Source organism: Lutjanus erythropterus, chromosome 13 (assembly GCF_056507025.1).
Source record: "Lutjanus erythropterus isolate fLutEry1 chromosome 13, fLutEry1.hap2, whole genome shotgun sequence".
NCBI classification, from domain to species: Eukaryota; Metazoa; Chordata; class Actinopteri; order Lutjaniformes; family Lutjanidae; genus Lutjanus; species Lutjanus erythropterus.
In genome coordinates this window covers 16994534-17016772 of record NC_139329.1, presented here as the reverse complement: position 1 = coordinate 17016772, position 22239 = coordinate 16994534, and the positions used below count along the sequence as shown (strand labels likewise).

The following is a 22239-nucleotide window of genomic DNA, read 5'->3' as shown; positions in this document are numbered from 1 at the left end:
GTGAGGGGGAAAACATCCTGCAAGTCATTCTAATGATGAGTTATTAACTCAAAATGAGTGTTTAGATATATTGAGACACTAACTCAATATTTTGCGACAATTAAGTGTCTCGCCATTTTAAGATACTTAAGATACTTATAAGTAGCCTGAGTCATTATTTCGAGAAAGCTTCTAATTCTGATTATTTGGATCTTTATTTTTTCATCGCATTGGAACTTTATTTATCTGTGTATGCTTTTTTTTTTTCTGTAATGTCAAATATGTTTCCTCCAAAATAATTTTACAGACAGACTGGGAAATTCTTGAAAAGGGTAAAAGTGGGGAATATTGATGCTGTTACAAGGGTTATATAGTATTAAAAGTATAGGGTGTAGAATGTGAAGTGTGTGTATTGGTAAACCGATAATAAAAAGAAATGAAATCCCCACATCACTTTAGAATTTTAATGCTTTGATAACATCTCATGCGTAAAGGCACTCAAATTATGTTCAAAGTGTTTAGCGTTGAAGAGGCGCTTGAAAGTGGCATTAGTAAATCCAGGAAGCGCGTCACTCACGCACGCGATGTTTTTTTTAATGATCACTAGATAACCGTGGTGGGGAAAAAAAAAAAAAAAACACGTGGAGCTGCCAGCTGTATAAAGAGAGATGGTCCATGTCAGGCTTATTAATGTTCTTGTTAATGATGAACGTGAAACTGGGGGCTGACAGGCAGCTTGTTGCGCAGGTCAGCTGCTGTAGCTGCTCACCGACCACAGATGTGAGTGAGTTTGTTGAATCATGCGTGTTGACAGCAGCACTAAACCACCATGGTTGGTGCTGTAGGTATAAAATACGACCAGGTGCACTCTGACATTACTCAGGAATGAATGGACCGACTTAGCTTGTAACTATCTGATTTAAAAAAAAAAAAAAAAAAAGGTTAAAGTTGGGAAGATTTCTGGGGGAAACGCCGCTCCTGCTGCCCACCTCTCAACTGGACAACCGAAGACACTTTCTCCAGCGTGTGAAGGCTGAAGCCGCAGATTTACGTTTTGTTTTTTTTGTTTTTTTTAAACATTTCCTGTTACTCGACGATTGGTGATAATATAAATGATGAAGTTTAAGCCCAACCAGACAAGGACGTACGACGGCGAAGGGTTCAAGAGAAGAGCGGCGTGTTTGTGTTTCAAAAACGACAAAGAGGACGAGGTAAGACAAGTATCTGTCTGTCGACGGCTGGAGTTCGTGGTTTATCTGTTTGCAGTGATTGTTATTTACTGACACTTTATTTTTTGAGACAAATACCCAAATATAACTCGCTGACAAACACTGTCCTACAGTAGGGGAGACTGGGGAAAATTGCACCATTTTCTTTTACATTTTCCTTCTCACCGACTACTTAACACCATAACCCTTTAATGTAAGAAACATAAATATTGATTGAAATACTGATTAATAATATAATTTACACATTTTCCATAGTAAGGACAATACCATAATATTAAATATAGTACAAGAGGTCATCTTGTTACAATTACTGAAAAAATAAGTCATAATTTGCCAGGTGTAAGAGAGAAAGTATATCACCTTTCATCAAATTTTGACAGGTCCTATTCATAGCATGACTCATCATAACCAGAAATCCCTCCCCATATTGTTGTATGTCCCAATTCCCTCATTCAATCAGAGCGCTCCATTAGACACAAAGTCCCGCCTTGGCGGAATCCAATGAGCGTTCGCTGTATCATAGATGGGTAATCTGTGAATCAATAAAATTGAATTTTATTGCAAATAAATCGAAGAACCAGTGAGAGGAGGGACGTGGAGAATTCGGAAAATACAATTTCTTAAACAATCAGTCTGAGAACTTTTACGTTGACAACAGTGGAAAAAAGCTCTGTGACTCTCCCAATGCGAGTGATGAAGAATCTAAGGTGTTGTGGCACAGGGTATGCATTCGAGACTGTCCGTGTCTCTCATCTGCAAGATGCCTGTAACGATCTTTGAAGAATCCACCTCAGTAATGGAGCATCCTAAGAAAAGAGTAGGAGAGTACAAGATCCGAAACCATCCTGCCTCCAAACAGAATATGTCAAGAAGAGAGAGGTTCAGGAGGATTTCCCCAGGATTTGATTTTTTTCAACTCAGTCCAATTGTGTTCTCTCATTACGACTGTACAGATGCTGTAAACAGACTTCAACATTTGTAATTTCTTCTCACTAGCTGCGTGCAGGTCCTCAATCGAATGCCCGCCAAAGGACAACTCTCATGAGGTTGAAAGCAAGACACGCAATTGTGATATAGGCACCCTGAAACTCCGAAGCATACTTTAGACCCTCGATCTCAGTGTAACCGTCTACAGAGTAAGGGCCTATATGTTTTTACTCCCTGTTTAAGGCGTGCTGGATAAAGATGTTTTTGTTGTGCACTACCCACTCTAACCACTGGATAGAGGCATTCAAGTAATTTTTGCATTGCCATTTTTAGTTATCCGACGAAGGTATCACTACAGTTTTTGCAGTTAGAAAATTGCTGACAAATACCTTCATGCAGACTGTGGCGATGGTTACACAGCCTGAAGGGTCTTCACCCTTCTCACCTAAGAACTGATTTATGAATCTGACGCAGCCCTCAAAGAGTGAACAGCTTCCTTCTTAAAGTTAAAGGTACCCAGGACACTCATGCCATGTCAGGTGTTCAATGCCGTAATCACGCAGTCGGCGGTAGGGGCCGATGTACTCTCTGAGCTAAAACCGTGAGGGAAATAACCCTTGGACTGATCACTGAAACCTGGCGCTAAGACACATGCCAAAGAAAGACAGGGAGTCCATTAAATTTAACCGGTGTTCGGGATTACTGAAACTGAGGATTTTGCTTCCTTGCATGATGAGAGAGGGCTTTATACCATGTTATTGATGATTAAGTAGCTGTCAAAGCCTTTAGCATTGTGTGCTATAAATGTAGCTTATAGGTACAGAGGATCTCATGAAATACAGGCGAAAACGTTTGATGCAATTTAGACCATAAGCCTCCGACTCTACGCCTTTTAGTGTTTTTGTACACACCAGACAGGGGATGTGCACACCTTTGTGGTTAAAAAACATTTCAAAATTGTAGAAGATTGTTTTGTCAGTGTGCTCTGTGGTGGCGGGTAGACACTGGATGTAGCACCGGTGATCGCTGACAGCTGCATTAGAGTCAGGAGGACGTTTCACCATTTTAACTGCTTTTGCATTTTAGACATTTTAGCAGGTCCCAGCTACTAAAGTACATTTTTGTTAAAGGTCTTTCTTTAGAGTTTTGTGTCTGGTGAAACGCGGGAGTGCGACACGCCCTGTTGCAGTCGGGGCGGACTTTAGGCTTGAACTCCTGTTGAGTACAAGTGGCTTCATTGCATAAGGAGCACTAACCTTTGCACCAGTGTGCATGGGAATTATTGTAGCTTTTGTAACAATAATTACAGACTTATTTGGCCCTTTGAAAGGCTTTGAGATTTTTCATTTCGTAGTAGTGGTTTTGAAATAAAAATAGAAACAGTGTGAAGTTCAGGGAAGTGTGAGATAGCTCAGTTGTCAGAGCTTCAACTTAACACCACAGTTTTACGTTTTAGAATAATTTCAACTTTCCTGATGTTGCTAAAGGTTGGAGCCATCTGATTGTTCAAATCAGTGAGGCATTGTAGCTCTCTCCCTCATTCTACAGCCTGGCTATTGGGAATTTTAGGTTTAGTTAGATGAGCTAAGCTAATGACAAAGCCTAGTCTTACTGTCTACAATGTACAGATGGCAGTTTTTCTTGTTTATTATTTACTATTTACTATTATTACTTTTTCCACCTTTTGTTTAGCACTACCTGTGGGATTTTGTACCACCTGAACTATTAGTTCTAGGCTCACATTGGCTGCAACATCAGTGTTTAGATTAGATTTAGACGGGTATTAGATCATTGCGTCTAGCCCGTTTGATTTTAGGATTTCATCTTAGAAAATTTAGCAAGATCAGGCACAAGCAAACACTTGAGTTATTTCCAGGTTGTTAAAATGGTCTCACAACACTATTCTGGGTAAATTAAGTTTATCCTGCTCCTTCTGATTTTGACTGGAGGAGGAAGAGGTCACTGATCCAGCTGTCTCAAATTTCCTTGATGTTGTTGAGCTGGATCTGATTTGTGTAAGTTGGTATCATTTGAAGGTGAAGAGAATTAGGTTTGATATTGATCTCCAATTGCACAGTGTGAGGGGAAGGGGCTGGTGATATGCCTGTGTCAAAAGAGGATCAGGCATCAGTGGAGAGTGGGGCTTGAGTAATGTGCTGTAGAGTATCTTCTATAGCAGTGTCTCTCAACCCTGATCTTCAAGTACCCCTGTCCTGCATGTTTTAGATGTTTCCCTGCTCCAGCACACCTGATTCAAATGATCAGGTTGATATCAGGCTCCTGCAGAGGCTTGATGACGAGCTGATCATTTGAATCAGGTGTGTTGGAGCAGGGAAACATCTAAAACATGCAGGGCAGGGGTCCCTGAGGACCAGGGTTGAGAAACACTGTTCTATAGAATGGAAATGGTTTTCAGAGTAACAGATTTGTTTGTCCGCAAAAGGATTGGGGTGTGAGACAGTTTCACCCAAGTTTGCGCTATCAACTGATGCTACTGGAAACGCAGACAGAATTTGGTTTAATTCTGTGACAGATCTCTCTGTTTCATTTGGAACTACATCATACTGACAAAAATCCAGGAAAGACTCAACAGCAAAGTCTTGATCCATGTTAAAATGTCACACCTTGCTTTATGACTTTTCCACATATTGCTAAAAAGGAGGAAAAAAAGGTACTGGCTCACGTGAAGGAACGCTCAAAGTCTGAGTGCCGCCATATGTTGTGGGTTGTTGGTGCTGACTCTTTCACATCTTTGTTGTTGAGGAGGTCCTTGTCTGGCTTGCACTCTATGGTTACGCAGATAAATCAGATTACTTTACGCTACATCAATTATTTAGGCTATCTAAGATACAGCGTAACAGTATATATGACGTATTAATGTAACATTCTAAGTCATAAAATATACTAGACTTACCTCTGACCAGTCTCTTTGCAGTGGATAGCCATCTGTCCGATCTGTTAACCTGACATGCATATGTCACAGGTATCACAGGGCTCTGTGTGTAAAGTGCAGGTCAATACTACAGTACTTCTGCATTTTGATGAGATAATATTATGCAGCATGCAATAAATTGAAGATGTTATTACTACTCCACTCCCTTTGGTGGCCCTGCTCTCAAAAACGTATGATACACATCAGCAGAAGGCACTGAAGGCACACTGCAGACTACTGATTGGTCAGAGTAGTGTAGCATGTCGACTGAGAGAGCAAGTGGCAAGGTAATTACTGTCTGTGGTGGCGGTGAATGCGTGCTAACCAGAGCATTTCAATTTAGTGAAATGTGATCATTTTCGAACAGAAAAATGTCAACATAGATAAACAAGGTGCTCACACTAGACTTTGTGGCTCTGGCAGCCATGAAAAACTTTCATATGCTAGGTAACGACATGTTCATGTTCATTTTGACAAATAATCTAAAGATAAAATTGATGTAAGTTTAAATTTGCTGTCATCTAAATATCCAAAAGCAGAAGTAAAAAAAAAATGTACATATTTCTGCTGAGGTGAAATGATGCTGCTATTTTTCCACAGGGAGAGTCCTACTGAGCATGTGCAGACTAAGTGTCATCACTCTAGTTTGTCTCTGAGTGGTGTAATTGAGTGTGTTAAAATTGCCCCTGGTCTCCCCTGCCCTGCTTTATCACTGCACATTAAGAGACCTGTCATACACATATACCAGGCAGGGCTTCAGTTTAACATCTTGAGCTTGCGTTTGGGGGTATTCAGATGTCTGATGCTTCTAATTAATGTGTTTGGCAGAGGTGAACATAACTTGGCTGAAAGTCCAAATATGTTACCTATTAAACAACAGGAGGTCTTACAAGCTGGCACCCACTGTAAGCATCACCCAGCAGGAGACCATCATTTTCATTCCTCGCCGAGGATGAACTCCAGATAACTCATAATTCATAAAGACAAGCCGGCCTCCTCATTATGTCCAAGTGGCAGTGCAAACTGTGCAGGCTGAAATGCTATCATTGACAGTCCTGCTGCATACGGAAACATTTATTTGATTACCTTTTTATAGTCTCATAAAGTGTCTCTTCAGTGCCGCCTCTTATATGAAATGCACCTCAGCCTGTAAATGCCACCTGTCATTAAAAAATCTTGCTCACCAAGGCGCTGTTTATTTTTCTAGCTTACACTGGCATCAGCTGATGTGGTTGTTGTAACAGGGTGATTTCCATATCAACACATACCGTTGTGATCACTAATCCTTTGTGAAACACCATGCAACTTCTGCACTCCTGCTGCCACTGCATGTCTTACAATTTCCCATGTGCAATCATGTTTTTTATTTTGCTTAGTTGTATGATAGTTAGTATGACTGCAATTGAGTGCTGCAACATTTGTCTTGTTAAATGATATTTCAGTATTTAATTATACATCATAAAACAAAATTGGCACAGAAAGGATTTGTCCCACACCCACTCAGTTTGCGCACACCCACTCAAAAATGCTTGCCTTTACATTAGATTGGAAGGTTTTCTATAGTTGAATATCAACTGTGACATTTTACCACAAATACTAATATCAAAAACCTAACCTTGTTGAAAGATGTGATCAGTTGTCGTGTACAGTGATATTTGTGACTCTGTATTTGTTGTTTGCTTCAGGGTTTTCTTTTTTCTGTCTTCGACATTTTTATTTCCTCTTTGCGCGAATAAATGAGAATAAATGTGTAATATTAAATGCATCATGCCACCTAAGAGGGTAATGTGACAAATGAAGACCTTAAAAGAATTTTGGACACTACAAATGACTCATTCTATAACTCACATGAACTTTTAAAATAATCATGTAATCTATTATTCTATCTGTTCTAATCTATTATTTTGATCTGATGGTGTGATTAAGAGGATCTGTTGTTGGGGGTAATAATGAAGACTATACACTGGGGGCGGCGGCTGTCCTAGATCACACCGTGTCTGCCCAGTGACGGCAGCCCATCTCAGGACCACATGTGATAGGAGGAGAGGGGTCGCAGGGGCCTGGTTGGGGGGCTGAGTGTTACACTGTGTGCTAACCACCAAGTGACCTATCAGCTGCAATTTATAGAAACTAAGTGCAGGCACTTGCTGTCCCCTGACAGATTTGCTTTCCCTCCTGCTCGTGCTCCCACCCTCTCTTCTTCTCTGTCTCCCGTTGGTCCATGACAGAGTGCTGACATACGCTTAAAGTCTCTTTGATTATTGCTGATTGCACTGAAGGGATGAAATGATCCCATATTCCACATGTCTGTCATTATCATTGCTTTGCGTTGATTGCATGTCTCACGCTTTGTTGTAAACTAGCCATCCAGTTTGCATACCTGGTTTATAGTCACTTCCTCAACATGTCAGCTGCAGTCCAGAAGGACAGCAACAAGTCTCCAGAAAAATACTAGACAGGATGACTTTCACAAGGGAAAACATACAATTATTATTATTTTTGTTATTACATACTATGTTTATTCTGTATATAATCATACTCTCTATAGCTGGCACCTAACATGTTTTCAGTAATAATAATCAGGTAAATACTGAAGTCTCACATAGGGCTGAACAAACAAGGAGCTGCAATTAAGGGCAAAATGTGTCACTACAACATACCACTATAAATGAAGCATTGTAGATCAGATCATCATTTTTATATTGTTTCAGTGAAAATGAAATGCACATAAAACCATGACTTATATTTGGAATATCTGTCAAAACAATTGCATTCATTCATTCATTCATTCATTCATTCATTCATTCATTCATTCATTCATTTATTTATTGCATATCATACAGCCCTAGTCTTAAAGTCACATTTTTAATTTTGGCTGGGCAATATAGTTGAAATCAGTATCACTACATTAATAAGAGGTATCGAAATATATCGCAATATGGCATGATATCGTATGTTCATATCTTCACTATATGTTTTTGTAACTATTTTTCAAGATGTGAAGCGCTATAGTTACATATAACCAAGTAACTAAACTAAATACAACCCCAATTCCAAAAAAATTGGGACATTGTGTAAAATGTAAACAAAATGAAATGTAATATGTTCCTTATAATTTGGGACAAGAACATGTTTACTACTGTGTTGCATCGCTTTTTCTTTTAGCGACACTTAGTAAGCATTTGGGAAAATGAGCCCTTTCAGCAGTTTCCCCTATATAATGAACATTAAATATCTTGTCTTTGTACTGGATTCAACTGAATACAAGTCACACAGTAAAACAGGTTAGATTACATACCATAGGGGAAACATGCATTCTAATAAGTAAGGAGCTAGGGTACAATTTAGATAAACAATCAATCATGCAGCAATTGCAAGATAATCATACTGACAAAAAATGCTCCCCTTATTTGGTTGTTGACTCCTCCCCAATATTTATTAGTCCAATAGCTATCTATTGGCTAGTTGAGTGTCTAGATTTACTGTACTTTTTGTAGCTGAGGTGCAGTATGTCCATATGCGTCCCATTTCCTCTGGAAAGCTATGCAGTATTAGCTGCTTCATCACTGTATATTTTTGCTGAAATATGAAATATGAATCAATAAACAATCTTAAAGTATCCCTATCTGTGAAACAGTCACAACAAAAAATCAACTTGTGCTGAGAACCTCATGAGGAGGTTATCTGTTATAATGCTGTTTTATTTGTTTTGTGTTAAATTGGTTTGCATTATTATTGTACAGCAGTTCATATAATTGAGGCCAGCCATAGTATATTTGGGTCACTGCACCAGAAATAATAACAATCTGAAAGAAACAGAACCCTTACTTATGTTTGTGCTTTAACTTATTGCCTCGTGAATACTGTAATGCATGTAGCTGAGTATGAGTATCTGTCAACAGTATTTTATCTGGATTGTGATCAGGTGTTGATCACTGTGAAGCTGATGTGGACGTATGCACTCACAGCTCTCCCTCCCTCTGATCTCTCACAGAGGTGTGTGGAGCCTGTTGGGGTCATTAACCTCCTCTGCCAAGCTCTTTTGTTTTCATATAGAAAGGCAACTGCTGATCCAGTGGTTTTTGAGCGCCTACGTGTTTCACATGGCGTTTGTGTGAAATTGCGCATGCATGTGTGTGTGTTGTGTGCATTTGTGTCAGTGAGACAGCTGCCAGTGTTCCTGCAGCCCTCGGGGCCCTGCACAGATAGTTTATGGGGCAGAGATTCAAATGGGACTCACCACTGCTCTCATCCTCTGCAGCTACTAATTTGCCACCTCATTATCAGTCAACACGCAGCAAACCCTTCCTTTACACCATATTAATGTGACATACAGTGTGACCCTGCTGCTGGACTGTAAATAAATCACCACACTGCCTAGATTTCAAATTAGTTTAGATCACTTTGTAGAGATCTGTTTTCACTCTGACAGGGCGCCAAAAAAACACCAAAAAAAGAAAATTATTTGTACTGTGTTCTTGCTTAGCTGAAAAAAAAGGAACTTCTGCTCCATTATTGATTTAAATAATAAATGGAAGTAGGAAGATGCCACATTTTTGTATCGTTTGAAGTCTATAGTTTGTGTTTTCTTAGGCCTGATACTGGTTATTGTACTGCAGTGCTGTTTATCCATTTGGAGATATCGCCATAGAGATGTCTGCATTTTCTCAAATATAATGGGACTAAATGGCACCTGACTTGTGCTGCTCAAAGTGCCAAGAAATACATATAAAACTCAACAACAGTGTCTCTTTCCAGAAATAATGACTTAGTTACTTAAAAGAATCTACAGACCTTGTTGTGTTGGTTGTTCATAGGTAAATGTTGACAGAATTCTCTGTGTTAAGAGTAAATCATGCTGTCTCCAGAGAGTTAGTGAACGCAAGGACAGAGACAGAGTTGTCCCACCCACATTAAAGCATTTACATCAATGATCCAAAGCATGTAAACGGGTAAACAGGAGCTCTTTGTGAGTTTATAGAGTGCTAATTCACGATGGAGTCGATGACTGAATAAACTCAGTTAACAGCTCGACTGTCAAAGTAATGTTTGAATGAAGATCTGTTTGAGAATTCTTGTGGGTTTTATCTTACTTCTGACCTGCTTGCAGAATGAGTTACAGCCAAGGGTCACACAGCGTGAAGTTTCACTCATCGCAGTCATTTCTGTGCAACTGAGACCAGCTTTGACAGGAGTGAAGATGTTATTAGTGCTCTTCACAAACCTGCCATGTTTCCACTATCAAGTCTCAGCAGTAATGTTGTGAAACATCTGCTGGGACAGTTGTGTTTATTTGTAGTGTCTAAATATGCAAATAAGTGATTTTTGGTGCTGTTATATAATATAACCAATCGTTGCTGTCAAGCGAGCTATACAGGAGAATGTGGTGGCTGCACATGTCCGGCAGAATTCAGAAAGCATTCACACGTGAACTTAATGTGGGTCAGTGTGATGCCAGATAAGGTTTAAGGTCAAGTGACTGCATCTCCAGAGGGGCACTGTGCTCAAAAAAGACCAAACTGCGTGTGTGTGAGGTCAGTTAAACATAGTGTGTGGCTTTAGCTCGATTATTCCAGATAAGACTGTTCATTCGTCAAGCTTCTCAAATATTTAATCTTTTATTGTTATCCTTTTTTTAAACGAGTTATTTGTTGTGCAAATTATGGCTGGAAATGGACACTGCAATGTTATGTTTGTGACTGTTTGCAAGAGGTTTTTAATTTTAATTTGAACTGCATTCAATTGTGAGGATGTCATTCATGGTATTACTTACAACCCTAATTCTAAAAAGTTTGGATGTTGTGTAAAATGAAAATAAAAACAGAATGCAATGAAACTTTATTGTTCTCTGTAAATATACACTCATTCTGAATTTGATGCCTGTGACACTTTTTAAACAAAATTGGGACAAGGGCCACATAAGTATGGGAAAGTTGTAGGAAGATCCAAAAAATGTTTGGAACTTTCCTCATGTAAAAAGTTTTATTGGTAACACATAGTATCATAGTATAGTAGTAGTATCATGACTGGGTATGAAAGTGGCATCCTTGAAATGCCCAGTAATTCACAAAACTGCAAGGTAAAAGTTTCAAAGAATCCAGAGTAGCTGAGCTCATGTGAGATGGACTGGCACAGTGGAAAAGTGTGCTGTGGTCTGATGAGTCAGTGTTTCAGATTGTTTTTGGAAATCATGGATGACATATCCAGCTAAAGAGAAGGACCAACCAGGGCCCCGTTTCCCAGAGCCTTTGTAGCGCTATGTGCATCGTAAGTTGTGCCTTAAGGTCTCCCTTAAGCTTACGGGCTGTTTCCCAGAGTTGGGAAACACCAACACCAAGACACTTTCTGCATGTTACAAGAGCGTGGCTTTGTAGTAAAAGAGTTCAGGTACTAGACCTGCAGTGTCAACCTGTCTCCCACTGATAATGTGTGGTGCATTCTGAAGCACAAAATAAGACAGCAGTGACCCCCGACTCGTTAAGCATTTGAAGTTGTGTATCAAGCAAGAATGAGAGAGAATTTCACTTTCAAAACTTCAACAGTTACTCAGTTCCCAAATGCTGACTCAGTGCTGTTAAAAGAAAAGGTGATGTACCACAGTGGAAAACATGCCCTTGTCCCATCTTTTTTTTAACATGTTGCAGGAATCAAATTCAGAATGAGTGTATCTTCTAAAAACCACAATAAAGTAGTTTGTCTTTGTACTGAATTCAATTCAATATAGGTAAAAAAAATTCTGCAAATCATTGCATTCAATTTTTATTTAGATTTTACACAGTGACCCTACTTTTTCAGAATTGGGGTTGTGTGGCAATTTTAGTGTTGGGAAAATGTTTTGTCATATAAAGTTCTATCAAACAAAATGTTGCTTCATCCCCACAGTAACAGTAGATCTGGCTGTGTTTGTTTTTAATGTGTATTAGGTAACACAGAAAAATCTAAATAGAAAAACAGGCTGACTAGTAGCTCTCATTCACCTATTAAAATAATGTGGCAAAGAGTGTGTCATGCTCAGCAGACCAATCCACACCCTGCATTAAGTAAACACAGTGAATGACTTGGAATGACATTAGACGTTTGATACACATCCTGCTGAATGATAGCACTACATCTATAGTGGTGAGGGACTCTAAACGTGGGCACGGCGTTGGCGTGTTTCTGGCACCCTGAACTCAGCAGTAGAGACCTGATGAAGGCCTTTCTCCCTGGAAGGTGCTACTGGTGAGCAGCAGTCGGCATCCAGACCAATGGATCGTGCCAGGTGGAGGGATGGAGCCCGAGGAGGAGCCCTGTGGAGCCGCTGTCAGAGAGGTGTACGAAGAGGTGAGGAAAAAATAAAGAAAACACACACAGTTATACATCATGTAACTTTTCTTCTCCTTCATTAATGCAGCCCATAAAACCATAAAATTTCTTTTCTAGTGTTTTTGCATGTTTAACTACAGATACCATACACTGCTGACCATTTTCCAGAGCGTACTGTATATATTTATTTGATTTTCTTCATTCCAGGGACCTGCTGTTTTCAGTTTTTATGAGTATGATATGAAAATTAACTTTCAGAGACCTGGAACTTGCTTTATTCATTTTAAGGGGGTCAAAGTTATAGTGCTATTGCACGATAATGCAGGTAAGGCACACTCAACTGGTTGTGGGAATTGCCAACATGTGAGATGTGAGAGTCAGCTGATCCACAGTGTTTCTTTCACAAGCTATGTTGTCACAAAATGAAAGAAACAATGAGCAAACATGGACGTTGTGAACTAGGTCATTTTGTGTGTTCCCTGGTGTGGAAGCTTTAGATGTTTGAATTTCAAATGAAATTGGCACAATAATAAGAAAAGTTTTTTAACTCAGGCCAGCATAGAAGAAGTATTTGGCAGTGAAGCATAAATGACCAGTTAATTGTTGTGTGGTTTAGTAAAGGGGGCTGCTGGTATTTGGCCAAAGTGTTTGGCGTGAAGTGAGCTGTGAGCTTCTGCCTTGGATAGTAGTGGTGCTGACAGCTTTGAAGTATGGCAGTGACATTTGGGAATGGTTTCCAGTTACCCACATCCTGTGCCTCCCAGACCAGACATGTATCTGAATATGGATGAGCTGCAAACCAACCACTGTGGCGAGCTAACAATTCAAAACGTCATGTTTGATACCCTGCTGACAAGTCGACACATCGACCTCAGGGATCCTCGTGATAGCTTAAATTTGTGCAACGTGAGGTCCGTCTGTCCTGTCAGACTATTTTCAAATGGAATTGTCAAATCTTATTTTGTAAAATCACCAAAGCAATAAAAGATAATGTTTTGACAAAATATCTCTGTCATTACAACCATGGCAGTGATAAATCTTCACTTGTTTGTTATCCCTTAATATAAACAATAGTTCTAAACTACACACTAATTCTAAGTATGTTGTGAGTATGTATTTTTTATTTATTTGCACATTTAAGAAAAATCAGCAGAAACATAACTCAAGAAGCAAGAAGCAAATTGTGCAGGTGAGATTTTAAAAATCCCTCAGTAGGCATTATAAGCAAATGAAAGTTGTGATGTATTAAAGCATGTGAACAATCTACCGCAGGATCAAAAAGCAAACATGCAAACAAGAAAAAAACATAAAATAATCTGTGTATCTGTGAGTGTGTATGTGAGCAAACAGAGAGGGAGAGCAATTTCAGATGGTTCAGAGAGGTCTTAAGCCTGTATTTGAAATTCTTGAGTGAAGTAGACTGAAATACAATTTGAATACAGCTGTTGCGTAGCTCAACTCCATTATATTTACACTGTACCTCCACATCTATACCCATTCAGATGTTTGAAAGCCCCCTTCACATATACTGTAAGTACATATGCAGCCTATATAGGGATGTTAATCATTAATCGATTAATTACCAGAATTTTACAGATTGTATTAATAATTAATCTATAGTCTAGAAATGATAGTAGTAGTGCCGTATTTGAGATTGTTCTGTCTCACTGAGCCACTCGTTGACTTAGGAAACATAAACTTAAATAGAGAGAGAAAAAAAATTAAAATGAGAAAAAAAAGTTTATAATTGTTAATTGATTGTTTGTGTTTTCATGTCAATGAGAAGGAGGTGAAAGGATGTACATATATTTCTGCAATGTTTGGCTGAGTTTGAGAGAGTCTGACTCTTAAATGGTTTTCCACTAATAGATTGTGCCTGTATTTTGGAAATCACTTGTTTTCCACATACCCTCAGGGGTATGTAATGTACCCCAGTTTGAGAACAGGGGCAGTAGTGAATTGACAGAACCCAGTACAGAAGACTGGAAGGTGAGACCTAATGTACATCACAGCGAGGCTGGAAAAATACTTAACGAGACATGTAAAGTATTTTTAATACTTTGTAAGGCATGTTAAGTATTTTTAATATTTTACAAGGTATGTGCTGTGTTCATACTGGAAAGGTGACAAAATTACAGTATGCTCTAAAGTCAAAAGACAACATGAATACTGAAAAACGGTTTCATTTTTTAATGTGTTGTTGATGTACACTATGTGACCACACTGCCGTGCACAAAGGAAATCGACTGCAGCTGCTCAAGATTACAATAAATTGCCAATTGTGGTTTAAGTGCTCCAGAAAGAAAGTTTAAAGTATGTAGTTGTATGTGTATTGCAAAAGAGCATAAGATAAAGAGAAGTATAGTAGTACATACTGTATGTAGTATGGACCTGGGACACAAATTTCTGTCTGTTGTGGGTTTTCCAAATGATCTTGGCAGATCTGAAAGTTGAAGCATGCCCCTGGAGTGCCCCCGTGTGTCTCCCAGCCAGCAACAGGGAGATTTTTTTTTTTTTTTGTCTTTATTTTATTTTATTTTTTACAGAAAAGAATTCTACAGGCCATCAGTATCGACTGACTAGGAGCATGCTTCACTGACACACTTTAATGTAGTGGTTCCTGATCTTTCTTTCTTTGTGAGAAAAAAGGTTGGGTTGAAACACTCTCTACTTGAGACCCCTCAGGTATAGTTAGTCTAAAAGCTTGGGTCTAATTAAACAAAAGAGCAAATTGGAACATTTTGTAGCACCCCAAAGACGTCCAGCTATCCTGTATTTCATGAGAAAAAGCCAAAATGTCTGAAAATTAAACAGAATTTTGTAAAGCTGCTTTTACTTTATTTTCTTTCCTGCTAATTGTGACCGCATTAATTTTGGAACTTCTTGTGGTGGTCCCTGACCTCCCAGGTTGGAAACCACTGCTCTAGGACACATGTGAGTTGACATTTCCACTGCTTAATTCAGTGGCCATGTTCACAAAGTCACACTGTGTGCATAAGCAGAAATGGATCTATACTCGTGTGCTGTATTTGTGTTAAGCCCGTCTGAAGGGTCTTCCTGTCACTCAGACTATGTTTAGATCTACCTGGTCGTCTCTGACAGGCTGTCTCACGTGCATGTGGCCTTGCTTGGATGGTCCTGCAGGGCTGATGGTGCTACAGGGTTTCCTGTCCTAAAGAAGACAAATCTTTAAATGAGAATGTGCACACACATTAACAGAGACAAGCTGTTCCTAATACTGGGTCATGCGTTCATGCTGGGTTGCAGCTGTATAAAAACATCACATAGTGAGTGTTTTCATTCAGCTTTGTCAGTGTCAGGAGCTCTCTGTGAATGTAATGAAAAATAATAGTACTGGCCACTCAAATGTAAATGTATTGAATGACTTAATTTGTGTTCTTCATGTGTGTGCAGGCTGGTGTGAAAGGGAAGCTTGGCAGGCTACTTGGGATTTTTGAGGTAAGCTTGTCAAACTGTGATGGAAAATTGTAATAAATTCTCACTTGGCATATAATACATTATATAACACCATTTAAAATCCTGTATCAACCTATCTGGTAACCCGACAATTGTGCCTAGGATATTTTTGTAGGCATGCCTCATGTCTGTGTGCCAATTTGCAGTCAGCCAGAGTGCTAAAGGGATAGTTCAGATGTTTTGAAGTGGGGTTGTATGAGGTACTTATACATAGGCACTGTATTACCTACAGTAGATGGAGGTCAGCACGCCCCCAGTGTAGCTTCCTTCACTGGTATATATATATATATATATGTGTGTGTGTATATATATATATATATATATATATAACATACATGTGCATATTTACATTGAGTTATTGAGAAAAGGTCATTTGAATCCATTAAATTCCTGTATGATTTTTTTTTTTTCAGTATAGTAATTTTACCTTACAGAACACAGGAGTTGCTGGTCTACTGCTGCCTCAACTAGTTAGTTTATTAACTTCAGTGAATCCAAACTAACTGTTTTAAACACACTGAAGTCACACAATAGCACAAGCAAACTAACAGATCAAGTTAGCAGTGGACCAGCAGCTCCCTTGGTCTGCGAGGTGAAATGGATTTGCCAAAGGAATCTGGGGGCCTTAGAGAGAGAGATATTTGGCTTGTGTAAAGATGGTTTCTGGTCAGAAAGGCTGTCTGACAGCAAGGTTAAGTGGTGAAAATATTCAAAGCAGAGTGTACACTTAAAGTGATATTGATTTTTTTAGGTTGCTAAACACATTTTGTTGCTGACCCTGTCCACAGCAGCAGCTTAGATTCCTACACTTGTATTCCTGCTGACTCTCCAAAGTGGGGAGGTGCAGATCGCCATCTACTGTAGGTAATACACTGACTATTGATAAGTATCTCTAGAACCCCACAGTGTATATGAAAGCTTTGCATGCATTGCAGTGACACAAATCATTGCAGTGATATAAAGTCCCGTCTTCATCTTGCAGCACAATCAGGACAGAAAACACAGGACGTACGTTTATACTCTCATAGTGACGGAGACACTGGAAGACTGGGAGGACTCTGTCAACATTGGTATGTCTCTACATTTAAGTGTCACTTTGTCATCATATTTCAGAGAGATATGCATAAATTATCCTGCTGGTATTTGTAGACAAGTGCCATCATTTTTAAGTGGACCTGGGCAACAGACAACAGACACGTCCTCAATAAGCAATATAATGTTTGATATTTTAACTTATTCTCTTACCGGTGCTCCGAATGACATGCAGACAGAAAAATCATTTAACAGCTAAGTTCAGATTTAAAAACTCTGGTATACAGACAGATTTACCTGGCGGTGGTGAGCTTAATCAGCATCTTGTAAAGTCACTTGGCAAGGGCTTGAATGTATCAGATGTTGTCAAAAAAATGTGATCTGATTTTAATCACAGTGACTTTCTGATGGTAGGAAAGTCATTTGTAGACCACAGGTCAGAAGTTGACGTCAGGGTAAAGACCATACAGGGAAGTTATTGAGAAAGACTGTCGGGGCCTCCAGTCATCACTTTGTAAACTGAGAAACTGGGACACATTCTTATCGATGAAGTCAAAGCACCTGATCTACGGTGTTTACAGTCCTGAAATACCGACAGATAAAAATGCAACAACAATTTGTCTTATTTGCTTGTCCCATTTCATTGACAATGTTCTTTCAAACAGCAGAAATGATTAGTGAATTAGTTCATTAGTCGATTGACATAAAGTTAATCTGCAACTATTTTGACAATCCATTAATCGTCATTTAAAATGAACGCCTCTGGTTCCAACTATGTGCTCTTCTTTTATTTGATAGTTAACTGAATTTTAAGGTTTTGGACTGTTTGGTTGGCCAAAACAATGTATCTGAAGAAGTCACCCTGGACTAATCAATAATGAAAATGATTATTAGTTGCAGCTCTAAAATTAATATTCCTCTGCACCATCATTTTAATATGTTTAATGTTACTGGATGTATGTTATGATTAGGCATGTAATCCGTGCTTGTTCTGAATGCTTTTGGTATTTTAAATCTAATACTCCTCTGGGGACTTAGTTACTCAAAACATAAACTATTTCTAACTGGTCTGGAAAAAAGTGGTCGTGACAATTTACTCCCTTCACCCACAGAAATAGAGTTCTGCTTGTTCACAAGGGGGAGGAATGTTTGCTGTGCCCAGTTGTTTTCCAGTTATCATCACTCACCACAGCCCCCTCCTTACTTGTCCTCTCTTGCCCTGCGCGAGAGCTGTGGCTCAGCCGAAAAAGCTCAGCACTACTGGTCCAATTTGCTCCCTCCCTCTGCTGAAAGGCCTGCCAGCGGTGGAGTACTTCGGGGTGTCAACATGAAGTCTCACACTACCTTCTGATAATCACGGCTATGCAAAAGTCCTTTACTTACATGCTGTTTGGAACTGAACTGGAGATGTTTGGTTTGAAGTAAAGTATAAATAACTCCCAGCTGACGGTTTACTGGACAGATCGTTTTGGTTGAAGGTGCTTTTTTATGGCATGAGAGCTTCATAAACACAAACTGAAGTAGGTTAGGAATGTCTATTTCCACTCTGACTCTTGTGTGGCAGCTTTAGTTTATTCTTGAGCGTGTTGTATAATGTTGTGGTTTAGCAGTTTAAGGTTATTTTGCCTGATGCAATCTTACTTGCCCTTTAGTCAGGCATACAGTAACACCACTGGTGGAAAGAGTATTGAAAATCTGTACTCTAGTGCAAGATCTGTTACATTACTGAAATATCACTCAACTACAAGTAAATCCACTGATGTTAAAAAAAATACTTAAGTAAAAGTACAGTGTTACTTTTTAACTGTTAATGTTTGAAGCGTTATTAATTGCTGACATTCAACTGAAAGTGGTTTCTGTTTCTCCAAATCTTCAGTCTAAATTACTCCCAACTCCTGAGTTGTTATACTCAGTGGTCACACTCACCTTTCCCAACCTGCAGCATTTTTTTCCTTCATGTCATAGTTTTCATTTGCCTGTTTGTGACCAGATGGTCTTATTGGCTACAGAAATTCAGATAAAAGTTTTAGATAATAGCCTAATTCAAACTGGAGGCTTACTGATTGGTCAAGCTTCTGTCAGATGAGGGTAAAAAACATCCGTAAGTAAACAAATCAAATTCTGTGCTAAGCTGAATGAGGGATGAGTGGCAGTAAGAGATGGAGGAGAAGAAAGATCTCAAAAATACAGAAGGACAAACGAGGAGAACTCTGTACAGAAGAAAAGTGGTGGTGTGGAAGGGCACCATGCTGAGGCGTTATACGAGGGTAGACGTTGCCAAGGAAATCACAAACTTGAACAACAAATTACCTCATTGATTTCAAAGCAGACTTTAGGGCAGGAATTCATCAGATACACTTACGTGCTATCCAGTAAGGCTGTGTAAATATATCTGTAAAAAATACCATCATATGACAGTAACAAAAGATTTATTTCTGGTGTCTTGCTTATATTATTTCAGAGCTTGAACACAAAAGCTAGGAAAATAATCAAATAAGAAGATGAATGATTGTTCTTCTCCATGTATTAACGACCATTATATATTCATCAGCAGAGATGGAGGCCTGCTTTGAAGGATGTAATGTGCTTGTTGGATCATCAAACAGCTTCTGTGACACTCAGACACAGACTCAAAACCACAAAGTCACAGGATCAATGCCAACAAAGGGCCATCCTCACCAACAAAGATGACTTTAACAAGAACTATAAATATTTAGTTTTAAAAATCATTCTAACTCAAGTGGATGGTCCACACCACAACTACAACAACAGCAACAACAGCAGTGGTGAACGTTATCGTTGGGATAACTCTAAGAGCCATTTGATGAACAATAGAAACACTGGCGACCAATCAAAATCCACCATCACTTAAATAATGTAATATTAGGCTTCAAAAAAAACTTTTTTACCTGAGACATACTGCCAAATGGTCTTGTGCTTGGTTCCGATGAGGTCTCTGCAGTCTGTATGGTCCTGAATGACGTCCCCACTGACAGTTGCCAGGATACAATCAAATCTTTGAAGACATTCATGGTTTTCTTTTTCTGCACAACATGAACAGTAACAGGTTATCAATATCCATTTTCCTAAGCTGCTAATACAGCTGCAGTGTGTACTTGGCACCACTGTTTACCACCTAAACTGAGACAAACTCATGATCAAGGCCAGAGACCAAGACTTTGAGCAACTGAGCTCAAATCAAGACCATGGTCAATGATGTTAACAAACGAATCACATAATGCACAGGCAATTTTGTGATATCCCCACAGTTCTGGTCTTGATTGGAGTAGAATGCCCTTAATCCATGATTCATCACCAGACTACCTGTTGATCAGTGTAAACCATGTATCCACAATTTGACCTTGTGCTTTTCTTGAATGATTTCACAGGGAGGAAGAGAAAGTGGTTCAAAGTTGATGAAGCCATCAGGGTCCTGCAGAGCCACAAGCCTGTCCACGCAGAGTACCTCCGCAGGCTCACAAACACCTGTAACCCCACGTGCAGTCCCGTGTGTGGCCCAACTAATGGGAACACCCCGAGCTCCCAAGTGACAGACAACAACACACCTCGCTCCACACAGGGCTCAGATCTGGTCAACAGATAGGACCATCACCAGCAGCAAGCAGGATGGACATATCATCTGGAAAAGACTTCTGCATTGGTTGCATTCCTAACACAGCCTCTTAATATATACAGTATGGACTTCCTTGAAGTTGATTTCGGGTAGGCTTGATGAGTGCCAATATGTTTTTCCAAGTATATTTAAGATTTTATATATTTTTTAACAACCATAACCAGCTAATAGAGCAAATGTGTCCATGTAAAGGATTCTCTCAGTCTGCTGCTTATGCAATATGACCGTCTTTTTCAGTCCTCAGAAATATTTGACAAGAAGTGCACCAAGTGTTTGTGTGGTTTCCTGGAGGCCAGTAGCGGAAGTCATATGCCCACAGTGACTCAGTGCTGAATAATGCCCTTCTGCAAGGCATTTTGAAGAGGAGTAGCCACATGTGCGACAATATTTTCTCACAACTCGTTTTTTTGTTAATTGTTATGGCACTCTTTGTGAGAGTACAGCTAATGTGATCTCACTATAGCTCAAGACATGTGAGGTATTTCTCCTATAGAGTGCTGAGGGTAAAGTCTGCTTTGATGCAAGTGTGTACAACATTGCTCCTCCTGTAATTACCACCTTAAAAGTACACACGGTATCATCTCTAATCACTAGTAACAGTGCAACACTGTAATAAAGATTAGCTGAATATGTGCAGAGCTGCCCCCACACTACGTAAATAGTCCTTCGTCAAAAACACCCTGTTTTTTTTTATACATATATTTAATGTTGTCAGGAAAAACATATTTCACTATATTGGCACAGTTGAATAAATATCAGCTTTTGTACAGTGGGTCAGAACTGCAAAATCATAACTTTGTGCCAAAGAAACATCATATTCAACCCTGCAAGTACATTGACAGTATCATACAAGAAATACTACATATTCTTTGGAGAAACTATTTTTGTTGAGTGCATTTGACAAATTTGAAGTCCTGTTAATGTCTGAGAATAAGGAGGCCTTTGTTTTAGAGGAGAATTATGTTTATTAAGTGCCTTTACAAACACAGTTGCAAATTGTGTTTATTTTCTAGACACTGTGCACCTTATAGCACTAACTGGAAGCAGTACAATCTGCCTTACACACATTGTGAAAACCAGCCCCTTATATTTCTCAGCTGTGGTTTGATTTGTACAATAGGATGCTGAAACTTTGAATAAGCCTTTTTTCATGGCAGCCATATTGATATGAAATACTAGGGTAAACACTAGCGATAGGAATCACCAGAAGCACCATCTCAATACAACATTATTCTAATTTTTCACATTTTGCAACGAGTGTTGAATATATTGCAATACATTACACTTTATTGCCTATTTTCAATTGCAAATCACGTCCCAAAAGGAAAACTTTTTCAGAAACCTTTTCGGTATGTTTTCTCTTATAACATTTGAAATGTTCAGTCTGTTCATTTCACTTCAATTTTATTGCAGCAGAATAGGACTGTCAAGCAAACAGACTAAGCAGACACTATGATAAAAACCAACCAGTCCTGCTGACTGTGGACTCTGCTGAAGTCAGCATTTTATTAATCTAGTACCAAAAAGTCTAATTTTATGTGCATCATTAATAATTCATATAAGGCCAATGCCAGCTGTCTGTGCATGGATACAAAATTGTCATGTAAAATATTGCAATGCTCTGTTGTATTGTCTTTTCTAAGTAAACAAGTGTTACCAATGATACTAATTAAGGTCCTGTTCCACTTAATGTAGCAGAGCCTTTCCAGTGAGGCAACATGGAA

The 22239-nt window shown here is 39.1% G+C and overlaps 1 protein-coding gene across 3 annotated transcripts; it reads left to right on the top strand.

Moving 5' to 3' along the window:
* Nucleotides 1-592: 592 nt before the first annotated feature.
* nudt4a (nudix (nucleoside diphosphate linked moiety X)-type motif 4a) lies at nt 593-21804 on the top strand. Of its 3 annotated transcripts, none has more exons than XM_084735159.1 (5): nt 593-759; nt 12280-12390; nt 15787-15831; nt 16832-16919; nt 20271-21804. In XM_084735159.1, the coding sequence occupies exons 1-5, from the start codon at nt 655-657 to the stop codon at nt 20483-20485; spliced, it is 564 nt and encodes a 187-aa protein (XP_084591285.1). In that variant the 5' UTR covers nt 593-654; the 3' UTR covers nt 20486-21804. The 3 variants fall into 3 exon arrangements, with proteins under 3 accessions (XP_084591285.1, XP_084591286.1, XP_084591287.1); XM_084735160.1 differs by lacking the exon at nt 593-759 and adding an exon at nt 766-1190; XM_084735161.1 differs by lacking the exons at nt 593-759; nt 12280-12390 and adding an exon at nt 766-1190.
* Nucleotides 21805-22239: the final 435 nt, after the last annotated feature.